Source organism: Thunnus albacares, chromosome 2, assembly GCF_914725855.1.
Source record: "Thunnus albacares chromosome 2, fThuAlb1.1, whole genome shotgun sequence".
Lineage (NCBI taxonomy): Eukaryota > Metazoa > Chordata > Actinopteri > Scombriformes > Scombridae > Thunnus > Thunnus albacares.
Genome location: NC_058107.1, coordinates 6,534,563 through 6,556,644, shown reverse-complemented (window position 1 = coordinate 6,556,644; position 22,082 = coordinate 6,534,563). Strand labels below are relative to the sequence as shown.

Sequence of the window (22,082 nt, the reverse complement as noted above, 5' to 3'; positions counted from 1 at the left end):
GTCTCTGTTGCAGATGGTGTTCGTCATTGGGGACTCTCACCTGCGGGCCATCGTCGACGGATTTGTAAGTATGCCACAGGGATCTTTGTCTTTTTCTTTTCTCTCTGTTCCAGGTGGAGCGGCAGCTGACCTGAGGACAGAGGTGATGCATGCTTCCCTCCCGTGGACCCCGGACGCGGTCTGTGTGTGTGCCCCGAGCAACAACCTCACTGCCAGCAGGACCATTGGTGAGGCAGCGTTGGACTTTGGTGCTCTCCTGACCACTGTCTGCAACCTCTGGCCCAAGGTGTGTATAGCTTTGTGAAAAATTACTGTCATTATTTCTTGGTCCTTAAGTGGCACATCTGTTAAGCAGATAATTGTAATTACTTTCTCTGTAGGTGTTTGTGCTGGACTTCCCTCCACGCATCAACACTGATCCGGGCCTGCAGGACCTGCTGCGTCAGGAGTACCACCGTGTCACAGCACGCATGGGTATGTAAAGTTTTGGTCATCTGCAGCTGTAATTAATATACTGTAAAATTTAACACAAATGGTTAATACAGGTGTAAAGATTAGAAGAAGTAATCATGTTTCACTTCTCTGTCAGGTCTCCCATTTGTGTCTGTGGCAGAGCACCTCCCTCTGCATCGGTTGGAGCTGTGGTGCCACGACGGTGTAAGTACAGCATGCTTTTTTTTGTGAAATGTAACATGGAAGAGTTTTGCTTGCCCATATGTCAGATAAACACATGTGATTAAAGTCTGCTGTTTGACTGTTTTCAGGTGCACCTCAGCGACACCGATGGCATGCCGGTCATGGTGGAGCTGCTGTGGGACGCCGCGGTTCGCCAGCTGGTACCCCCTCCACCTGAGCCTCCGGTGTCTCCCCGGACGTCACCGCGTACCAGGGTTTCCCCCAGGCTGGTTGTGACAGGACACGTCCCCGTGCCTCGGCACAGCGACCCCTGGGAGTGGACAGTTGTTGGACGGGAGTGCAAGGTAGTTCGTGTGCTAACTCATTGTGTGGCTGGACATTTTTTCACAGTTCTGTTTGGTTGGGAAACATCTAAGCAATTCTCCTTTTTCTCTTTGTATTTTAAAGGCTGGAACACCTACGGTGCGACAGTCTGTCATCCCGTCCAACCCTGTGTGGTTCAGCGGTGCCATGTTGGATGCCATGGAGAAGGTTTCGCCTTCTTCGGCCTCTGACTGCATTGCTGCTCCAGCAGCTGGCCAGGTAACTTGTCTACAAATTATGTGTATATACTGCCAAGAGCTAAACATGGAGTCAGCTGTTATAAAGTCCTGTTTTTTTTCCTTTAGTCTTCCCCTGTGAAGCGTCAGCCGAGAGGTGTTGCCACGAGGAGCAGAGGAGGAAAGCGACAGGTTGGTGTGGTGGTTTTTGTTTTTTTTTTTTTTCTTCAATACTGTTTTTGGTGTCTTTGTACATATGCAAGTTTAATGAGTGCATTGTTTGATTGACTTTTTGTCCTTTCCTATTCTTTACAGGTGTTGGCAACACCTTCACCTGCACGTGTGATCGAGTCTGCCTCCAGGCCCAGCCCAGCAGTGCAGCAGGTTTGTCTTTGTTTAAATGTGAGACTTGTTATTGATGACAACATCAACATTTTTTTCACCTATTCTGTTTCTTAGTAAAACCTTGTCTTTACATTTCTCAGGTGGAGGCAGTAGCCCAGGAGTTCTTGAGGGGGTCTGCGGTGCCATTGTGTGCTGGTGCGTTGCCAGAGGTGGTGGGGGAGGAAGAGGTTGCTGCAACTTGCCCTGCCATGCCGATGACGTCCACCATCGAGGAGGGAGCAAGAATGCCACAGAAGATCAGCAAAGCTAAGTCTAGTTTTTCTCCTTGTTTTTCTGTTTCTGATGTTAAAGCAGCTCAGTGTGGTTCCAAAAGCAACGTTGTGGCAATGGTGGCTAAGAATAGCAGAGGAATTAAGCTAGTAAAGGTTGTAAGGGGCTCATTTCACCAAGGAGATGAGCAGTTTAAATACAGAGGATTGCAGTGTATGGCTGTAGCTTTGGTCAGCTTAGCCAAACACATGGTGAGCAGTGTGTTTATGTGGGAGAGGAATGATCTGGATAGTGCATTGGTTGTAGGTGATGAGTTGTACAGCAGTTTGCGTGACCATGGCATCTTTATGCATCAGTCAGGTCTTTTATCTGTTCCAGATTTGCCACAGCAGTTAGAAATTGATGGACAGGTGTGTAGTTTTACTTTTGGCGATGTGGTGATGGGTGAAGTAGGTGTGACTGAAGGAGAATTAGTTGACTTTGGTGTGTTTGTCAGTCTACGTAATGGACTGGAGAGGATCTTCAGTCAGTACACAACATGTCTTTTGACACTGTGTGGTAACACTTCTGCCATCATCTGTGAGAATGGTCACTTCGCTGTGGTCGACAGTCACTCACGCAGTAACTTAGGCTTGTTACACTGCAATGGTACCAGTGTGGTTTTGCATTTTGGATGTCTTGATGATTTGCATCTCTACATCTGTTGTTTGGCAGACAGTGTCAGCACAAGTCAGAAGCTGTACGAGTTGTGTGGTGTTAGTGGTGGTGTAAGTACAGTTCCGTCTGGTTTTTCTGTGGAGAGTTGTAGCATTGATATGAGTACAGTGCCAACACCAGAGCCTAGCGTAACTGCAAGTGTATCAGTGTCTAACATTTCTGTCCAGACTTTAGCCGTTGAGGTTAGCAGCAATTCAGAGGAAGAACCAACAAGTATTTATGGCAGAAAACGCAAGATTTCTTCTCACAACTGCATGGAAAAGAAATCAAAGAGGTTTGATGTTAGTGAAATTAACTTAGATGTTGAATTTATTAGTGCTGTGAGGAATGACGAGCTGGTCTTCTGTCCTCTTAGTGTAGATGTTTGTCAGGTTTTGTGTACAAAATTAAATGTTGACTATGTGAAGGTCACTGGTCCAGTGTCCAAAGAAGTTGGGTTGACAGGTGTCCCATGTAGGAATGAAAAGGTTGTGGCTGATGGTAACTGCTTCTTTAGAGCCATCTCTCAGGCTGTGAGTGGTTCTCAGAAGTATCATCGTAAGATTAGACTTGCAGTATGTAAAGAGCTGGAGAGGAATGCAGTTCAATACCAGAGTATTTTGAGGAGTGAGTATTCCTCTGTGTTAGAGTACATTAAGCAGTCCAGGATGAGAACCGTTAACACTTGGGCCACAGAGGTGGAAATACAGGTTACAGCAGATTGGTTAGGAGTTAGTGTGTGTACTTTTTATGGTGGGCGTTGGCTTAAGTACAGCAGCAACAATGACCTTTTGTCTGCAGAGTGCATTTATTTAGAGAACATTATGGGCAAGCATTTTGAGAATGTTGTTTGTGTTTGTCAGCCAGGACTACAGACTTGTTACGGTTATTGTAAACTTAATGAAGTGACAGGTTACAGCATTAGGTCTAGAATGAAGGATATTGTTGACTGTGACAAGGCAGCAGTAGGATGTAAGTTAGAATGTGTAGTTTCTGATAAAGGTATAGATAGTGCTGATGTTGTGAATGATGCTACTGAGGTAAAATCAAGTAGTAAGTCTTTGAGGTCAAAGTATATGAGTCAGAAGAAAAAGACACAGGAGAAATTGAACATGGGGATAAGGGAGAAACGTCAGTTAAGGAGTAGAAAGATGTATCACGAAAATGTGTTGTTTAGGGAAAGGGCAAAATTATGGAGTGTAACAAAGTATCATGAAAATATACCACATAGGGAGAGTGTTAAAGCCAAGAGGAAATTAAACAGTATGGTGAAATATAGAGACAGCCTCCAGCATAGAGAGAATGTCAAAGCCAGGAGTATTTTGAAATATAGAGACAACTTCCAACATAAGGACAGTGTTAAAGCCAGGAGTATTCTGAAATATAGAGACAACTTACAGCATAAGGAGACTGTTAAAGCCAGGAGTATTTTGAAATATAGAGACAACTTCCAGCATAAGGACAGTGTTAAAGCTCGGAGTATTTTGAAATATAGAGACAACTTCCAACATAAGGACAGTGTTAAAGCTCAGAGTATTTTGAAATATAGAGACAACTTCCAGCATAGAGAGACTGTTAAAGCTCAGAGTAAAGTATATAGTATGGTGAACTATAGAGACAATGTCAAGCATAGAGAGAAGGTTAAAGTAAGGAGTAGAGAAGTGAGGAGAAGAAAGTATCATGATAGTTCTGAGTTTAAGCAGCAAGTTATTGCCAATGTTGTGTTTAGTAGGAAGCAGAAGACAGAGAAGTCAGAAGATTTTGGTTTTGTTATGCATCAGTTTTTAGAGAAAGTCAGAGATGGGCCACATTTTGTGTGTTGTGTTTGTCACCGGTTGATGTTTAGATCTCAATTGCTGAGTTGTGATAGGGAAGTGTATACTAGAAGTTCAGCAACAGCTGGCATTGCAGAAATGTGCATTAGTGAGAAGTTTTTACATAGGTGTTCTGATGACTGCGTTGTGCCTTGTCAGTTGGTTTTATCTAGAGGGCAGCTTTGGATTTGTTATACCTGTCACAATAAGATAAGTAAAGGTCAGATACCAGCTGAATGTTGGGTTAATACTTTGATGCTTGATCCAATTCCACCTGAACTGGCATGTTTGAATAGTTTAGAACAACACCTGATAGCTCTGCACATTCCGTTCATGAAAATGTTGGCATTGCCTAAAGGAGGACAGAATGGAGTACATGGTCCGGTTACATGTGTTCCAGCTAATGTAGAGCAGACGACTAATGTGTTGCCACGTTGTAGCATGGAAGGGTCTCTGCTACAGGTGAAATTAAAGCGCAAATTGACGTATAAAGGACATTACGAGTATCAGTTTGTAGATACTTCACGTGTAAGACAGGCGCTAGAGTATTTAAAGAGAACTAATATTTATTACAATGATATTGAGTTTAACGAAGAGTGGGTAAACGAGTTTTGTAGGCAAAAAGATGGGGAATATGAGGAGGATCAGCCAGGTAGTGAGGATGAAGTTGTTGTAGAAAAGGTAGCTTCATGTCAGGAAGATCTGGTTGTTAGAAGTGGTGAGGTGACAGCTCAGGCAGGTGGTGAGGTCACAGAACAGGCTGTAGTTGATGGTGTGGAGGAAACAGCAGAGATAATACAGGATGAATTGTTACATGACAGACAGCAGCACTGCATGTTTCAGGACACTTGTCTTATGCCTATAGATATTGGTCAGGAAGCATTAGACCAGTATTTTGATGACATTGTAAACATTGCGCCTGCAGAGGGGAATAGTCCGGTTAGGGTGCTTTCTGACCACACGAATGAGGCTAAATGTTTCCCTGTGTTGTTTCCTCTTGGTAGTAAGACTTTCCATGACAGCCGCTCATATCGCCTAACTCTGTCTCGTTACTTTAATAACAGGATTATGCATGCGGATGGTCGTTTTGCACGAAATGTAGAATACATTTTCTTTGCCCAATACATGTCAGAGATAGATCGTGTGTCATCGAGTGTTTCTGTTGCGTTGCGCAAGGGTAAAGGTGGACAGAAGTCGCAAAGGATTAGTCCAGAAATGTTGATGGACGAGGAGTCTCTGAAGAAGTTGTTAAAGTGCGATGAGGGTTATAGGTTTCTTAAGCCAATTAGAGGAACTCCAGCTTTTTGGCAGTCAGTTCAGAAAGACATCTTAGCATGCGTACGTCAGTTGGGGATCCCGACATGGTTTTGCTCGTTTTCCTCTGCGGATCTGCGCTGGCAGAATCTTTTGACCACTATTCTAAAACAGGAAGGTAGGACACAGACTGTAGAGGATTTGGAGTGGGCAGACAGGTGTGAGTTGTTGCGTCGTAACCCGGTCACAGCTGCGAGGATGTTTGACTACAGATGGCATTGTTTTTTGAACGAGGTTCTCATGTCTCCTTCCCAACCAATTGGCAAAATCATTGATCACTTTTATAGGGTAGAATTTCAGCAGCGCGGTTCTCCTCATGTACACTGTCTGTTTTGGATTGAGGGTGCTCCCCAAATTGATAAAAACACAGATGAGGAGGTCGTTGAGTTCATAGATAAATATGTTACATGCGAGTTACCCTCAGATGATGATACATTATTGGACATTGTGTCATCAGTTCAATCACACTCGAAACGACATTCTAAATCATGCAGGAAAAAGAAAACAACATGTCGGTTTAATTTCCCAAAACCTGTTTCATCTAGGACGTTTGTTTGTAAAATAGAGACAAAAGACTGCAAATGTGATCATAAGGTGAAGGAGACCATGAATGATCCTGGTTCAAAGAACCATCCTGTCTGTAAGTGTTTTGATGATGATTTGATGCCAAAAGAGAGGGCACAGTATATTTTGCAAAATGTTAAGACAGCTGTTAAGAAAGCTCAGGAAGAAGAAGTGAGTTTTGTCAGTGTAGAGGATTTGTTTCAGACTCTAGGCATCAATCAGGGCATCTTTGAAGAAGCTTATCGAAGATTGGAAAAAAAGAGCACAGTGGTTTATAGGAGAGGGGTGAACGAAGTTTGGGTAAACCAGTATAGTAAGCAGTTGTTGAAGTGCTGGAATGCAAATTTGGACATTAGCTTTGTCACCGACGCCTATGCAGTCGTCATCTATATCATATCTTATATTACTAAAGCAGAGAGAGAAATTGGCCTATTATTGAGTAACGCCCAAAAAGAAGCAACAAAACAAGGAAATCTCTCTGCTAAAGAAGCATTGAAAAAGCTAGGCAGTGTATATTTACACAATAGGGACGTCTGTGCTCAGGAGGCGGTGTATAGGCTAACCAACATGCATCTGAAGGAGTGTTCCAGAAAGGTTGTGTTTGTGCCAACTGGGAACAACATAGTGAAGATGAGTTTACCCCTCAGTGTTTTGAAACAGAAAACAGTTTGTACTGAGCTTAAGACAGAGGACATGTGGATGCCTGGCATAGTGGACAGGTATAGGAACAGGCCTGACAATGATGTCTTTGATAACATGTGCATGGCTACATTTGCGTCTGAGTATCGTGTTCTCTCCAAGAACGAGAAGTCTAAAGACATGATTGAACTGAAAAGTGGTTTAGGCTTCATCTTGAGGAGAACACGCTCTCAGTTCGCAGTTGTTCGTTATATGCGTTTTGATTTAGAGAAACGAGAGGAGGACCATTTTCAGAGTCTGATGCAATTGTTCCTTCCCTATAGAGCTGACTCAGACTTAAAACCTGAAGGGTTTGAAATGTTTAGTCAGTTCTATAACGGTGGCGATGTGACATTTAGTGATGGTTCTGTGCATTCGGTTAAGACTGTGGTTGACGAGAACAGGGCAAAGTTTGAAGTAGATTGTCCTGATTTGGAAAGAGCTCAGGAAATTGTCGAGCAAAACGGAGTTGATGAAGATGTTTGGGGGGAGCTGTGTCCTGAACAGGAAGTGGAACGCCTTGAATGTGTAGACGAAATGAGACAGCAACAGAGAGGTGAAAAAAAGGATGAACAGTTATTGGAAGCAATGGAAAATGTTCCAGACTTGGCCGCTGATAACAGACAATTAGCACATTTAGAGAGACCCAGGAAAATTATGCCTAGACATGAGGGGTTAGCTTTGGTTAGGTCTCTGAATGAGACGCAGATGGCTATTTTTTATAAGGTCAGACAGTGGTGTTTGCAGAAGGTGATGGGTAAAAACCCAGAGCCTATGCATGTCTTTGTGACAGGTGGCGCAGGGACGGGGAAAAGTCACTTAATTAGAGCTATTCAGTATGAGGCAGGGAGGCTGTTGTCAACACTTTGTCATCAACCAGACGATATTTGTGTTTTGTTAACTGCTTCAACAGGCATAGCTGCATACTCTTTAAACGCAGCTACAATTCATCACACACTGAGTATTGGCACACACTCTAGTTTACCTTATACCCCTTTGGGTGAAGATAAACTAAACTCTCTAAGAGCAAAATTTAGTCAACTCCAAATTTTAATCATTGATGAAATCAGTATGGTTGATCACAATCTGTTGACCTATGTCCATGGCAGGTTGAGGCAGCTTAAGCACACTGGTGACTTTTCCCCATTTGGTAATGTTAGTGTGATAGCTGTTGGTGACTTTTATCAGTTGCCTCCTGTTAAAGGGAAGCCTCTGCATAACAGTCAGGTTGGTGTGGACTTGTGGTGCCATTTCAGTGTAGTGGAGCTGAAAACAATAGTTAGGCAGAAGGATAGCTCATTTGCAGAGTTGTTAAACAGGTTGCGAGTGCGTTCCAAGAAAACCCCCATGTTAGAGAGTGACGTTGAGATGTTGCAATCACGTGAGACAGGGGAAGACAGCTCAGCCTTGCATATTTTCCCAACAAATATGCAAGTACATGAACACAATTTCAATAAGTTGTTTGACATGTGTCCTGATTACATCAAAATTGAGGCTAAAGATTTCCTTACAAACAAGAAAACAGGTAAATTGGAACGTGGTACTCAAAATAATGCACTGGACACATGTTTAGAACAAACTTTGTATTTGGCCAAGAATGCGCGTGTTATGCTATGTAAGAACGTGGATGTTGAAGACGGTCTGGTGAATGGAGCATGTGGCACTGTCACTGACATGGATTTTGGTAAAGATAAAACATTTCCTCTAAAAATTTATGTTAAATTTGACGATGATAAAATTGGCTTACAGAGGAGGAAGACATATGCCCATGCAGCAGTAGAATGCAGGAATTCTACTGCTATTGAACCAGAGAAGGAGAAGGCCACTAAACGGGGTTGTGTACGTTTACAGTTTCCTCTGAAATTAGCGTGGGCGTGTACTGTACACAAAGTTCAGGGCTTAACTGTAGATGAGGCTGTTGTATCTTTGAAGAAGGTGTTTGCACCTGGGCAGGCGTATGTAGCTCTGAGTCGTGTTAGGGCTTTGTCTGGCCTGATCATCAGGGATTTTACAGAGAAGGCCATTTACTGCAAGGACACCATAAAGGAGGCCATGGATAGCATGCCTCCATTTTTAATTGAACAACCTAAGCCTTCAATAAATACACATAGTTTCTCTGTGTATTTAATGAACGTTCAGAGTTTAAGTCGCCACCTTTCAGATTTGGTGTCCTGCACACAGCATTTGCAGCCTCACTGTATTGCTGTCACAGAAACGTGGCTCACTGCACAAACCTCATTAAACAGTGTGCAAATGTGTGGGTACACTTTCCACAGTCGTCCTCGAAGTTTGTGTTACACCAACAGTAACCCCAAATTGTCAGAGCTGAAAAATCTACAACATGGTGGAGTTGGTTTGTACTGTTTAGACAATTTGGACTATCAGATTCTGCAGGTACCAAACTTAAATCTGGAGTGTTTGGTATGCCTGTGTATCAATTTAAACATATTGATGGCAGTACTTTATCGTCCACCATCTTATCCAAGCTCTCTATTTAAACATAATGTGGAGAAGTTACTTGACTGGTTAAATCCAATCAGTAAAACAATTGTGCTAATGGGAGACTTTAATGAAAACATTTTAAAAGAATCCTCAATTTGTAAATTCCTGAGCCTAAAAGGATTTAAGCAGCATGTAACACAAGAAACTACAGAAAAGGGGACATTGATTGATCATGTATATGTTAAAACAACACGGTATAATGTGGAATGTGCAGTGATGCCAGCGTACTTCAGTGATCATGAAGGTATTCTGTGTAGTTTTGGTGTTTTAGATGATCAGGGGCAGTTAGATGACATAGACAGTTTGATTATGTTTGATGAGCTTGAGGGTGTGGAGGAAATTTTTGATGTAGATTTCAATTTAGAGCAGGAATAACTTACTATGTCTGAGGTAATGTGCTACATCGCAGTGTCCCAGCGTAACTGTTATCGTCTTCATGTTGTAGTTGTGCTTATCTGTAGGGTTTTAGGAACACACTGACTTGTGTGTTGTTCATGGTGCGTTACTGGCTGTCATTATGGTTGCTGTCTTATTTAGTGTAGAGTCTGTCCCACTCCAACTCCTCAATCGTGTGTACACATTTTTGATAGTGTAGTATGGTTGATAGATTTGGGATTATTATGTATTGTATTATGTTAAAATGATCATGAAATGGAGATTTTACATTTATTTATTATTAACTTATTTCTTTGACTGTAAAGCACTTTGTACTTATTTATTTGACTATGAAGCACTTTGTAGCTGGTGTTTGTGAAGATGTCTTAGTGTCTGTTTGCCACATGCTAGCTGTTGGTCTGTCTTACAACTGTTAATATTTATATATTTTTGCATGTTTCAATTCATGATACCTTTATTCCTAGTGTGTTAATATGCAACAGTTTTATTCTTTTGTGATTTGACAATGAAAAGGTCAATAACAATTGCAGAAATGTATCTTACAAGGAACTGGCTTTATGTTGCATGTTGTCTGTATCTTTCCTGTGTTACTCATCATCATCAGCTTAGATAAGATACACAGATCCAATAACTACATGTTGCTATAAACATAACAGGAACGGCTACACTTATATTTAATAACTGAGCTGTACTCATTTCGACCATTTGTATTTTTGTCATTATGATGTACAACATGAATTTCAACTTTAGAACTTTAAATATGAATTTTCATGTTTTTTGTGCATGACCTATTATCACATCAGTTCTGGCACCCCAAGGCACAGATTCTTCATTCTGCACGCCTCAGCTGCCAAACAGGACAGTTATAAAAATATAAAACACATATTGTCATTGTTACTGTTATTGTCCATGCTCTCACTTCCTCTTTGTATCCCCACTTTATGTTTTTGACTGTTTGTTATTTCAAGACAAAATTCAGGGCTGCAAAAGTGTTATTTTCAATACATCAGTTGTACATGGAAAAGTTGGCTAAATATTTTTCTTGATGAATTTTTGTTTAAACCACTTTATAATAAAAATAAATTGCCATGTTCACAACAAAATGTTGTCTGTCATTTACTGTCAACAATTAAGGTGTTCAACATTGAATATCACAAATCACAATTCATCTGGCTCGCCATGTAACACTTTATTGAATAACTACATGAAAGGTTATATGTAATAACATTCTTTACCTAGCAACACATGTTAAAAAAAGATACACTTATAACGGAAATTTTTTTTTTCGCAAAACAGCTAAGGGATAATGTTCTAAGTTTTGGAGATTCACTCCCACGGAATGGGACAAAGTAATGGGATTTATGACTTTCACAAGACAGAACTATTTTAATCCTCCTCTCCAACTAGCAGGGAGAAAGAAGGGGGAAAAAAGGGAGGGGTTGGTGAAGTCAGACCTGTCAGCCCAGGTCTGAAAACATCTACATGCCTGTCATAACCCCCTCATCTGCATCGCGCTCTGCCGTTAGGACGGTGCGAAGGCCCGTCCAACGCTGCTTGCAGCTTTAATTAGGGCCCGAGCGCTGACCAGCGCGAAGCCCTCTTGTTTCCAAAGGAATTATTATTATTATTATTATTATTATTATTATTATTATTATTATTATTATTATTCTTATTATTATTATTATTATTGCGACTCTTTGACCTCAAATAACTTCTACAAACGTGTACCAAAACTCACCGAAATTGGCGTGCGCGTCAGTTCTGGTGAAAATCACAGATTTTATGCGTCTCGCAAAAAATGCGGGGAAAAATGGCTCGACAGCGCCACCTAGAAAATTAAGAAAAGCGAGCCCCACGATACAGATGGTCGTAGAACAATGAAATTTGGTGTGCTTATATATCATGACCAGACGCACCAAAAAGTCTCTTGGAGCCATACCCTAAGTCCAACAGGAAGTCGGCCATTTTGGTTCAAAGTTGCGTTTTTCAGGCCAATTTTGCCGTTTTTAGCCCGCGTACTTTAACGAACTCCTCCTAGGGATTTGACCTGAGCAACTTGAAATTCGGTCAGTATCATCTACAGACCTGGGAGATGAAAAGTTATCAAAACGGTGAGTTTTCGACATTGTTGAGGGGGTGTGGTCGGGCGGCGAATTTCGATCCTTCGCCGTGAAAATTCAAACAGCCATAACTCCGGCATGCACGATCCTAAGAGACCCAAACCTTTTGTGCTTGGAAAGAGTCCCGTCCTGAACACATCCATGTGTCAATATTGGATGTAAGTCATAGCGCCACCTACTGGCAACAGGAAGTTACATGTTTTACACTTTGACGCTCTGTGGGTGGCACGGTGATGGGATCCACCTCAAATTTACTCAGAATAGCCTAAAGACCTTGGAGATGGTGTATTATGAAGTTGGTGACTTTTCGTGGAAAGGTGTTGCCATGACGACGCGGCGAATTTCGATGTCTCGCCATGAAATTTCAAAGCCTTATAACTTGACTCCACATGGTCTGATCTTTTCCAAATTTCATATGCTTGTTAAGAGTCCCGGTCTGAACACATTTTCAGGCCCATATTTAGTGAGAGTCATAGCGCCACCTACTGGCAACAGGAAGTATCATGCGTCGTTCTTTGTTGTATTACTCCTAGGAAATTTGGCCGATGCATCTGAAATTGACTCAGCTAAGATGTAAGACCTTGGTGATGCTACATTGGGTAGGTCGTGACCCATGACCAAACGCCGTTGCCATGGCGACACATCCTTCGCCATGAAATACGATGCTGTATTTTAGGGATAAGGGATGGGTCTACAGTCACGAAACTTGGCACACATATCTGGAGCGACACCAGCTAAAATCCTGGATAGGTCATTTGCATAGACGTGACAATATGGCTCAACAGCGCCCCCTTGAAAATTTCAAAATTGTAGCCCCGCCTTCCAGATGAACCTAGGAAAATGAAATTCGGGAGGCTAATGTATCATGTCAAGACGCACAAAAAAGCCTCTTGGAGCCATATCGTAAGTCCTACAGGAAGTCGGCCATCTTGATAAAAGTGGTCATTTTTCGCGTTTTTTTGACCATTTGGCATACCTTGTATTTTAACGAACTCCTCCTACAGAATTCATGGTAACGACTTCAAAATCAGTGTGTGTCATCTACAATAGTGTGTGATCAAAAGTTATCAAAACATTTACTTAGCATTGAAGCGTGTGGCCGTGGCGTGGCGTTGAGTTTTGATGTTTCGCCATGACAGGCGAAATTGCTATAAGTTTAGTGTAAATGCTGGAGTCTACACCAAACTTTACATGTTTGATAAGACTCCCAGCCTGAACACGTCTAAATAGCAATATTCAGTCAGTGATGAAAACTGGCTCCATAGCGCCCCCTACCACATTTCAATGCAGCAGCCCCTGCAGCAGGCAGAGTAGGTGATTGAGGATGTGACGTTAATTTCCCCTTGCACTGTCTGAAAACAGCTCAGGGGTCCGTTTCACAAAGCAGGTTCAACAAACTCTGAGTCTAATCCTGAACTCTGAGTTGATCTACTCTGAGATAGAAAACTCTGAGTTTCCGGTTCCAGAACAGCTGATTTGAGTCAGTTTAATCAACTCGGAGTAGTTTCACCTGGAGTTAAGCGCGTGCACCACAACTATAAAAAGCCAGCATCAATGGAGCCCCGATTCAACCAGTCACCATGGCAACGGGGAAGAGGATGGCTGCGTTTTTCGCCCCCCTAGAACTAGACATCTTAATTCGCTCATACGACGAGTTTGAGCATGTTTTCAGAAAGAAGTGCAACACCGCTGCAGCTGCAAAAGAGAGGGAGACGGCTGCTGCTCGGTCATTGCGTAAGTTTAAATGTAGTCCTTTGTAATCACAATAATATTACAGAGGAAAACTGCTTGAATGGTGGCCTATTAATTTATTTCATTTAGGTCCAAGCGCACTTGGCAGCAGTTTAGGATGAAATTTAAAAACATTGTTCAAACAGGTGAGACCTCGGCATAATCTCATGGGGGTACCTCATTTTGATCATGTTTTACATTGTAAAGTAAATATTAAGTGGCTGTTTGACTGTGCAGTTGTTTTATCCCCAACATAATGCTGGTTTCACACACATAAATGTCTTCTCATCTACATCATGTTCTGTTAAATAATTAATCCTATTTAAACTAACACAGACTTCTACTCAGCCAACAGAAAGAAGGCAGATGTCCGTAAAACGGGTGGTAGTCCAGCACCGCCACCTCTAACGGAGGCAGAGGAGCTGGCCCTAAGCCAGAATTTAGGAAGGCCAGTGGCTGGCTCCGACATTGTACAAAAAACTTTTGCAAACCATTTGCAAAGAAACGCAGCGCAACACACAATATCTGCTGGGATGTGAGAGCATGACTACGATTGGTAATGTTGCAAATGTAAAGACGGCTTAGGTTGTGTATGTAGATGATGGACTGTGACGTGAAATGGTACCGCTCAAAAAGATAATGGCTGGAAATGCTAGAACATCTATGCGTGGTCTGATAACCATCTCTCGACGAATATTTAATTCTCTGCGCAGTAATGCTGCACCTTCATCCACGGGATCGTTATCAAAAGGACATGCCATGTTAGTGAAAAAAAGTCGCCACTTACTGTGCCTAATGGACTTCTAATATACTGACTCTGATTTTTTTTTAAATTTATTTTTTTTTTTTAATGATTTCTTTAAATGACAGACGGCAGAACTAGGCTACGCCAAAACTCGCCTGCTGCCTGAATGAATGAGGAAATCAAATGGAGTGTGTGGCTCTGAAAGAGGGCGGAGACTGAGAGAAAGTCGAGGTTCATTGAGAAAAACCTGGTCCCGACCAGGTTAGATTCATAGAGTCTGTTGCTACGGTAACTGACCGAGAGCTTAAGTTACCCCTCTCTGTGAAACAGGCTAGAGTTATCCCTCTTTCTCTGGTTTGAGTTACCTCCCTTTTTGAAATGGAAAACTCAGAGTTTCCCTCATTTCAGGGTTAACAGACTCTGAGTTTTCACTAAACCTGCTTTGTAAAACGGACCCCAGGTCTGGGGACATCTATATGCCCGTGACAGAAGCCCTTCACCAGCGCCGAGTCCCGACATACGCAAGGACGCGAGGGCCCGATCATCGCTGCTTGCAGCTTTAATTATTATTATTATTCTTTCTTTCTTGTTACGCCACTTTAACTCTAAACTTGACCCCCTAAACATGCTCAAAAACTCACCAAATTTGGCACGCACATCAGGAATGGTGAAAAATTTGATATAATGTAAAAATTAAACCCCAAAGTGCCAAAATGTGCTCTCTAGCGCCACCTATGTATCTAAAACGGCCGCCACGGCCCGTAGGAATGTCGTAGAGAGATCGAACCAAAACTCAATTATTCGTCTCATCAAGACCTACAAATCATACGCTGACACCCCTGACCTAAATCCAACAGGAAATCTGCAATGTCAATTTCAAAGTACGATTTTTTGCCAATTTTGGACCTTGAATAAACGCTATCTCCTCCTAGGGCGTTAATGGTATCGGCTTCAAACTTTAATACATGACTTATCACACTGTGTTGAGCAAAAGTTATTAAAAACTTTGTAATAACTCGAACGGTTTAGATTTAGTAAGCCCTGAAAGTTGGAGTGCGACATTACACCTTACAATGTAAACCAATGGGGAGGCAAATTCTGGGCATGGACTTTGTGCCAAACTGGGGCATCTGGCGTCTAAACTATAAGTCCGACCACTTTCAAACCTGTATCAATGGATTCGCGACGAAAATTCCTACAAAAAAATGATATTTTTATGTAGGATTTGGCCAAAGTTATGGGATTTATGAGGATTTTTCACAAGAAGATCACTTTGAAATCTTTCCTTCCAACTGTGAGGGAGAGAGAGAGAATGTGAGGGGGGGATGGGTAAAGTAAACATCTACTGCCTGTGACAGAAGCCCTTGGACTGCACCACACTCCACTTAGTTAATGCTTCTACATATCTGACAGCAGTGTTCAATCATTACTTCTTTTCAAGGAGCACATGTGCTCCTAAATGAAAGCAATTAGGAGCACACATATAACTTTAGGAGCACACTGAAAAATGTTCAAGTAACAGTTTCTTAAAGAAAACAATTCATTATAACATATTTACAATTGATCACATACATATTTAAACTCTGTTTGTGTGTGTGTGTGTAAATCACAATTTGCTGTTTTTAGGGGTGCTTGATTATGGCAAAAATTATAATCACGATCATTTTTGTTCAATATTGAGATCATGATTATTTAACATGATTACTTTTTGACTGTCATCTTCTCCAATTGCTGTTGTTCATACATGCACATATTTTTTCTAACTTGGCTGAAGGGACTATTACACATGTGATCATATATTGTACTAATGATCAAGAAAGACTATAGCTGATATGAGGGAAAAACTCAGGAAGAGGGTGGCAGTAATGCACCTAATATGCTGGTTGCCAACTGTGTTATAAACCGAAAAGTGGAGGGTAAAATATTTTTCCTCACAGAGTGGTACATCCTGTCAGCCGAGGGATTTCCTATCTGTGCAGCTGAACACGGTAGTTCTCTACGGACTGTTTTACCGTGATGCTCACGGTGTTTTTTCCGCAGGTTTCACTTCACTCAGCTGACCGACAGATCCGCTGATTTTCTCCGCTTTAACCTAAAGAACAAATCGGGACTCGGTGCTCCGTTTGGATCTAAACAGAGAGCCGGGGTTAGCTGAGAGGCTAGCAGAGGCTAACTGGTTGTGCTTCTTTCGGTCATGCTGCAGTTAACGCTCCGCTGCTGCCTGTTTGCTGCCTGTTAGTTGTGTTCACCACGCTAGACTATTTTGTGTTTGTCCCGCTCGGGACTACTGTGTTTGTGCTGCCGTGAGTGAGAAAGTAAACTGATTTGTCGATCTGAAACCAGACATGTGTTACAGACTGCCGTCCATACGTGCGCTCTCTGTGGAAAAAGAACCGCTTCTCTCTCTCTCACGATCGCTTTCCCTCCTCCCTCTCTTGTGACTAACACCATACTCACGTGCGCACACATACACGCACCGACATCGTTTTGCACATCTGATGGTCAGATAACGTCGGACAAAAGTGTCCAACCTGCAAGTGTCCAACCCTGTGCAAAGCTGTTTGTGTTTTGTTTGGCAGAATTAGATTTTAGAATAACTAGGCCTATTTATTGAATGAAGCATTTGTTAACTTTGTTAATTCTGCTAAGTTTAATAAACACTGTTATATCTTTAAAGAGAAGTTCTTTAGTCATTATTGTGTGTAACATATTGTGAAAAGTGGCTGATTGAAGGAGTCAGAGCTCGAATTCAACCCTTCTTTGTTCACCCTTGAATGATTATCTCTCAGATATTAACATTCTAGGTGAACTCCCATTTATGAGACTACCTTGCTCGGTTATTGGTCCCGGTTTCGGGGTGGTGCTTCGTATCTGTTAGTTCATATTGATAATTCTGTTAATTGTTATAATTAATTATTATTGATCATTGATAATTATAGCAAATAATTAACTGTGTTCTTCGCAGATCCTACAATTCGTACCTGAATTATTGATTAAGGTTAACAATATTTTGATTTCATAATCCATAATTGTCTGTGAACAGAGGGGTGGGCTCACAGAGAGACACTGGTTAGTATTGTGTGTCAAAAGACTCTCACACTGATCATCTCCAAACGCTTTCTTGGTTCCCACAAGCTCAACTGACTGCGCCGCGGCCCGACGTGCGCAAGGGCGCGAAGGCCCGTCCAACGCTGCTTGCAGCTTTAATTAGGGCCTGAGCCCAAAGGGCGAAGACCCTATTGTTTTTCGTGTGTTTGTTTCTTTATTATTATTATTATTATTATTATTATTCTTTCTTTCTTGTTACGCCACTTTAACTCTAAATTTGACCCCCTAAACATGCTCAAAAACTCACCAAATTTGGCACGCACATCAGGAATGGTGAAAAATTTGATAAAATGTAAAAATTAAACCCCAAAGTGCCAAAATGTGCTCTCTAGCGCCACCTATGTATCTAAAACGGCCGCCACGGCCCGTAGGAATGTCGTAGAGAGATGGAACCAAAACCCAAGTATTCGTCTCATCAAGACCTACAAATCATACGCTGACACCCCTGACCTAAATCCAACAGGAAATCTGCAATGTCCATTTCAAAGTATGATTTCTTGCCAATTTTGGACCTTGAATAAACGCTATCTCCTCCTAGGGCGTTAATGGTATCAGCTTCAAACTTGAACACATGACTTATCACACTGTGTTGAGCAAAAGTTATTAAAAACTTTGTAATAACTCGAACGGTTTAGATTTAGTAAGCCCTGAAAGTTGGAGTGCGACATTACACCTTACAATGTAAACCAATGGGGAGGCAAATTCTGGGCATGGCCTTTGTGCCAAACTGGGGCATCTGGCGTCTAAACTATAAGTCCGACCACTTTCAAACCTGTATCAATGGATTCGCGACGAAAATTCCTACAAAAAAATGATATTTTTATGTAGGATTTGGCCAAAGTTATGGGATTTATGAGCATATTTCACAAGTAGAGTACACTAAAATCTTCTCTGCAGCTGTGAGGGAGAGAGAGAGAATGGGAGGGGGGGGATGGGTAAAGTAAACATCTACTGCCTGTGACAGAAGCCCTTGGACTGCAGCAGTGACAGCAGTGTTCAATCCTTACTTTTTTTCAAGGAGTACATGTGCTCCTAAATGACAGAAATTAGGAGCATACATATAACTTTAGGAGCACACTGAAAAATGTTCAAGTAAGAGTTTCTTAAAGAAAACAATTCATTACATACATATTTACAATTTATCACATACATATTTAAACTCTGTGTGTGTGTGTGTGTACGTGTGTGTGTATGTAAATCACAATTTGCTGTTTTTAGGGGTGCTTGATTATGGCAAAAAATATAATCACGATCATTTTTGTTCAATATTGAGATCATGATTATTTAACATGATTACTTTTTGACTGTCATCTTCTCCAATTGCTGTTGTTCATACATGCACATACTTTTTCTAACTTGGCTGAGGAGACTATTACATATGTAATCATATATTGTAGTAATGATTAAGAAAAACTATAGCCTATATGAGGGAAAAACTCAGGAAGGCTGGAGTTCCGGAGCTCCGTATTAAAACTGTAATGGACCTGCCATGAGGGTGGAGCAAACTCCATTTCCAAGAATGCTTTGCGATTTTCACACTTCAGCAGGGAGCAGTCAACATCGGTCCCTCATTGGCGGAGACGCTCCTGCACAGCGGAGCGTCCTGAGGACGCAGCCATGACATCACCACCCCTTTATAAGCGAGCACGCCCAAACTACACGTCTTTCCCATGTCACTGAGCTAGGGGTAACTCCTGTTCCCCTGTGAGTTAGCTTGACTACCCCACGAACATGTTTTCCCCTCATCGAAGACTCCCCTCGTCGGACGAGACGAGACTTTGCCCGTGTTCACCCGAACACATTCCTGGACCCGAGAGAGACCGCTGCTGCAACCAGCGTCCTCAAATTCCCCCGAGAAAGAGGAAATGAAGTTACTTCGTGATAACGTGGACCGGCTCTGCCCCGCGCGTCTTCGCCGAGTCGTGTCTGCTGTTCTCTCCGCCACTCCACTCAGAGCCAGCTGCCATGTTTTCGCCGACCTGTTTTACCGTGATGGTCACGGTGTTTTTTCCGCAGGTTTCACTTCACTCAGCTGGCCGACAGACCCGCTGATTCTCTCCGCTTTAACCTAAATAGCAATTCGGGACTCGGTGCTCCGTTTGGATCTAAACAGAGAGCCGGGGTTAGCTGAGAGGCTAGCAGAGGCGAACTGGTTGTGCTTCTTTCGGTCATGCTGCAGTAAACGCTCCGCTGCTGCCTGTTAGTTGTGTTCACCACGCTACACTATTTTGTGTTTGTCCCGCTCGGGACTACTGTGTTTGTGCTGCCGTGAGTGAGAAAGTAAACTGATTTGTCGATCTTAAACCAGACAACGTGCGTTACAGACTGCCGTCCATACGTGCGCTCTCTGTGGAAAAAGAACCGCTTCTCTCTCTCTCACGATCGCTTTCCCTCCTTCCTCTCTTGCTATTAACACACACACACACACACACATATATATATACATACATACATACACGCATTCCCCTGCAAGTGTCCAACCCTGTGCAAAGCTGTTTGTGTTTTGTTTGGTAGAATTAGATTTTAGAATAGCTATTTATTGAGTGAAGCATTTGTTAACTTTGTTAATTTTGCTAAGTTTCATAAACACTGTTATATCTGTAAAGAGAAGTTCTTTAGTCATTATTGGTAACATATTGTGAAAAGTGGCTGATTGAAGGAGTCAGAGCTCGAATTCAACCCTTCTTTGTTCACCCTTGAATGATTATCTCTCAGATATTAACATTCTAGGAGAACTCCCATTTATGAGACTACCTTGCTCGGTTACTGGTCCCGGTTTCGGGGTGGTGCTTCGTATCTGTTAGTTCATATTAATAATTCTGTTAATTGTTATAATTAATTATTATTGATGATTGATAATTATAGCAAATAATTAACTGTGTTCTTCGCAGACCCTACAGTTGGTACCTGAATTATTGATTAAGGTTAACAATATTTTGATTTCATAATTCATAATTGTCTGTGAACAGAGGGGTGGGCTCACAGAGAGACACTGGTTAGTATTGTGTGTCAAAAGACTCTCACACTAATCATCTCCAAACGTTTTCTTGGTTCCCACAAGCTCAACTGACTGCGCCGCGGCTCGCTGTGCGCAAGGGCGCGAAGGCCCGTCCAACGCTGCTTGCAGCTTTAATTAGGGCCTGAGCCCAAAGGGCGAAGACCCTATTGTTTTTCGTCCGTTTGTTTCTTTATTATTATTCTTTCTTGTTACGCCACTTTAACTCTAAATTTGACCCCCTAAACATGCTCAAAAACTCACCAAATTTGGCACGCACATCAGGAATGGTGAAAAATTTGATAAAATGTAAAAGTTAAACCCCAAAGTGCCAAAATGTGCTCGAGAGCGCCACCTATGTATCTAAAACGGCCGCCACGGCCCGTAGGAATGTCGTAGAGAGATCGAACCAAAACTCAATTATTCGTCTCATCAAGACCTACAAATCATACGCTGATACCCCTGACCTAAATCCAACAGGAAATCTGCAATGTCCATTTCAAAGTATGATTTTTTGCCAATTTTGGACCTTGAATAAACGCTATCTCCTCCTAGGGCGTTAATGGTATCGGCTTCAAACTTTAATACATGACTTATCACACTGTGTTGAGCAAAAGTTATTAAAAACTTTGTAATAACTCGAACGGTTTAGATTTAGTAAGCCCTGAAAGTTGGAGTGCGACATTACACCTTACAATGTAAACCAATGGGGAGGCAAATTCTGGGCATGGACTTTGTGCCAAACTGGGGCATCTGGCGTCTAAACTATAAGTCCCACCACTTTCAAACCTGTATCAATGGATTCGCGACGAAAATTCCTACAAAAAAATGATATTTTTATGTAGGATTTGGCCAAAGTTATGGGATTTATGAGGATTTTCCACACTTTGAAATCTTTCCTTCCAACTGTGAGGGAGAGAGAGAGAATGGGAGGGGGGGATGGGTAAAGTAAACATCTACTGCCTGTGACAGAGGGTGGAGCAAACTCCATTTCCAAGGATGCTTTGCGATTTTCACACCTCAGCAGGGAGCAGTCCACATTGGTCCCTCATTGGCGGAGACGCTCCTGTACAGCGGAGCGTCTCGAGGACACAGCCATGACATCACCACCCCTTTATAAGCGAGCACGCCCAAACTACACGTCTTTCCCATGTCACTGAGCTAGGGGTGACTCCTGTTCCCCTGTGAGTTAGCTTAACTACCCCACGAACATGTTTTCCCCTCATCGAAGACTCCCCTCGTCGGACGAGACGAGACTTTGCCCGTGTTCACCCGAACACATTCCTGGATCCGAGAGAGACCGCTGCTGCAACCAGCGTCCTCAAATTCCCCCGAGAAAGAAGAAATGAAGTTACTTCGGGATAACGTGGACCGGCTCTGCCCTGCGCGTCTTCGCCGAGTTGTCTCTGCTGTTCTCTCCGCCATTCCACTCAGAGCCAGCTGCCGTGTTTTCGACGACGTGCGAGAACGGCACCGTCTGCCTCCGAGCCAAGAACAAAGATGGACATTAAGACGGACTACACACACACACACAACCTGCGCACTTTCTGAAGCGACCAAGTAAGAGGCATAAGTCTGGGCATAGGCAGTGTTAGTTGTGTGTTCTTTTCAGCATCAGTTGCTGTTGTT

At 42.4% G+C, this 22,082-nt stretch overlaps 1 protein-coding gene across 1 annotated transcript; it reads left to right on the top strand.

Annotated features, from left to right (window-relative positions):
• Positions 1–13: 13 nt before the first annotated feature.
• On the top strand, positions 14–10,853 carry LOC122969696. The gene is made up of 8 exons (XM_044335619.1): positions 14–286; positions 381–474; positions 590–657; positions 765–980; positions 1,084–1,218; positions 1,305–1,367; positions 1,491–1,559; positions 1,661–10,853. Exons 1-8 carry the CDS (start codon positions 14–16, stop codon positions 9,731–9,733), a joined length of 8,991 nt encoding a protein of 2,996 aa, XP_044191554.1. The 3' UTR covers positions 9,734–10,853.
• The last annotated feature ends 11,229 nt before the right edge of the window (positions 10,854–22,082 follow it).

Excerpts from the sequence above, each read along its gene's own strand:
- LOC122969696 (XM_044335619.1), top strand. The coding sequence starts at position 14 with ATGGTGTTCGTCATTGGGGACTCTCACCTGCGGGCCATCGTCGACGGA. Across the intron at positions 658-764 it reads AGCTGTGGTGCCACGACGGT|GTGCACCTCAGCGACACCGA; the intron begins GTAAGTACAGCA and ends GACTGTTTTCAG. Across the intron at positions 1,219-1,304 it reads CTGCTCCAGCAGCTGGCCAG|TCTTCCCCTGTGAAGCGTCA; the intron begins GTAACTTGTCTA and ends TTTTTCCTTTAG.